Raw genomic sequence first — 2,500 nt, forward strand, 5'->3', positions numbered from 1 at the left:
ACAGCAAACGAGATCTATATGTTGGATTTCGTATCACAAAATCACAAGTCGAACACTTCTCAAACATCTAGGACTGTGTGATGTATTATTATTATTATTATTATTATTATTATTATTTCCACAAGTTGCCCTTGATGGGTCTTTGCTATTACTATTGACTTCATTATTATTTCAGCAAGTTAATTCTTCTCCCGTCGTTTTCCTTCTAGGCTTACGAAGCTTTCCCCGACAAAATCCGTTCGCACCGCCCGCAAGGCCCAACGGAAGGAAACCTTGCGGACATCCGGCGTACGTCTTCTCCCCCCCCCCACCCCCCGAAAAAAATCTAAACTTGGATCCTATTTTGAGCTAATTTTATTTTTTTTTGTTTCTTTTCATGCCTTTATTTAGTGAACCAGGCAAAGTTTGGTCCCCCGCTCCGGAAAGAAACCGAACCCTGGTGCAGTTTGGTAAGCCATTGTTGTTGTTGTTGTTGTTGTTGTTTATTTCAGTTACGTGTGCTTTCAAGTCCTTGGCTGACTATGAATTTCATGGGATTTCCTTAAGTGAAAAAGATCTCACAGTGTCAGAAATTAATTGGCGGTCTCCCATCCAAGTACTAACCAAGGCCGACCCTGCTTAGCTTCCAAGATCAGACAAGATGGAGCAAGCACGCTCCCCCGAGGCAGGCAGTTTCTCTGATTCTATATGATGGAACCATTGTGAAAAGCACATGTCTGTGTTTTAGATGGATTAGATTAGAGTGGTGATGGCATGATCGTCAGCGTAGATGAAACTCTCTGTCCCTTCTGGCAGTGGCTGGTCATTTGTGTAAATGTTAAGCATGAGGAACCGTATTAAGAGGCATTAGGAAAGTTGAGAAACACTGACCTAAAGTTTCAGAGAGCTTCAGTTCAGCCATTACAAAGCTCTCTGCTTGAGCGGTGATGGCACGATCATCAGCATAGATGAAACTCTCTATCCCCTCTGGCTGATCATTTGTGTAAGAGCACCTAAATCTTCACAGAGCTTCATTCCAACCATTTCAAAGCTCCTTGTTTGAGTGGTGATGGCATGATCGTCAGCGTAGATGGATGAGGAATCAGCTGTTTTCCCCTGCAATAGTCAGTAAGAGCACCTAAAACTTCAGAGAACTTCGTTCCAACCATTTCAAAGCTCCTTGTTTGAGTGGTGATGGCATGATCATCAGCGTACATGGATGAGGAATCAGCTGTTTTCCCCTGCAATCGTCAGTAAGAGCACCTAAAGCTTCCGAGAGCTTATGTTCGCCCATTTCAAAGCTCCCTGCTTGGGCGGTGATGGCACGATCGACAGCATAGATAAAACTCTCTGTCCCTTCTGGCAGTGGCTGATCATTTGTGTAAATGTTGAACGTGGATGGAGCAAGCTGGTTTTCCCTGTAAGAGGCAGTAAGGGCACCTAAAACTTCGGAGAGCTTCTGTTCACCCATTTCCAAGCTCCCTGCTTGAGCGGTGATGGCACGATCGTCAGCATAGATGAAACTCTCTGTCCCTTCTGGCAGTGGCTGGTCATTTGTGTAAATGTTAAACATGATGAACTGTATTAAGAGGCATTAGGAAGGTTGACCTAAAGCTTCAGAGAGCTTCTGTTAAACCATTTCCAAGCTCCCTGCTTGGGCGGTGATGGCATGATCATCAGCATAGATAGAACTCTGTCCCTTCTGCCAGTGGTTGGTAATTTGTGTAGATATTAAACATGAGGAACTGTATTAAGAGGAATTAGGAAGGTTGAGAACCACTGACCTAAAGCTTTGGAGAGCTTCTGTTCGCCCATTTCCAAGCTCCCTGCTTGGGCGGTGATGGCATGATCATTAGCATAGATGAAACTCTCTGTCCCTTCTGGCAGTGGCTGATCATTTGTGTAAATGTTAAACATGAGGAACCGTATTAAGAGGCATTAGGAAGATCGAGAAACACTGACCTAAAGTTGCAAAGAGCTTCAGTTCAGCCATTACAAAGCTCTCTGCTTGAGCGGTGATGGCATGATCGTCAGCATAGATGATACTCTCTTTCCCTTATTGCAGTGGCTGGTCATTTGTGTAAATGTTAAACACTGATGGAGCAAGCACGCTCCCCTGAGGCAGGCCATTTTTCTGTTTCCGCCATCTGTTTCTCTGGCCCTCGAACTCAACAAAAAAGCTCCTGTTTCGTAGCAGGTTTCCTATGAGGCGGGTGAGGTGGTAATCCTGTCTAATATTTGACATTTCTAAATGGATTAGGAATCAACTGGTTATCCCTGTAATAGGCAGTAAGAGCACCTAAAGCTTCGGAGAGCTTTTGTCAAACCATTTCAAAGCTCCCTGCTTGGGTGGTGATGGCATGATCGTCAGCATAGATGGATTCGGAATCAGCTGGTTTTCCCTCTAATAGTCAGTAAGAGCACCTAAAGCTACAGTGAGCTTCTGTCCAACCATTTCAAAGCCCCCTGCTTGGGTGGTGATGGCGTGATCGTCAACGTAGATGGATCAGGAATCGGCTGA

At 44.7% G+C, this 2,500-nt stretch overlaps 1 protein-coding gene across 1 annotated transcript in view; it reads left to right on the plus strand.

Moving 5' to 3' along the window:
- Window positions 1–2,500, plus strand: part of MAP4K2 (mitogen-activated protein kinase kinase kinase kinase 2) — a 73,048-nt gene that overhangs the window by 45,452 nt on the left and 25,096 nt on the right. Inside the window, exons 12-13 of the mRNA XM_067472541.1 lie at window positions 210–288; window positions 391–449. Coding sequence (XP_067328642.1) covers window positions 210–288; window positions 391–449 — 138 coding nt within the window. The remainder of the gene's footprint in view (window positions 1–209; window positions 289–390; window positions 450–2,500) is intronic.

The sequence above is a fragment of the Anolis sagrei genome, chromosome 12, assembly GCF_037176765.1.
Source record: "Anolis sagrei isolate rAnoSag1 chromosome 12, rAnoSag1.mat, whole genome shotgun sequence".
NCBI lineage: Eukaryota > Metazoa > Chordata > Lepidosauria > Squamata > Dactyloidae > Anolis > Anolis sagrei.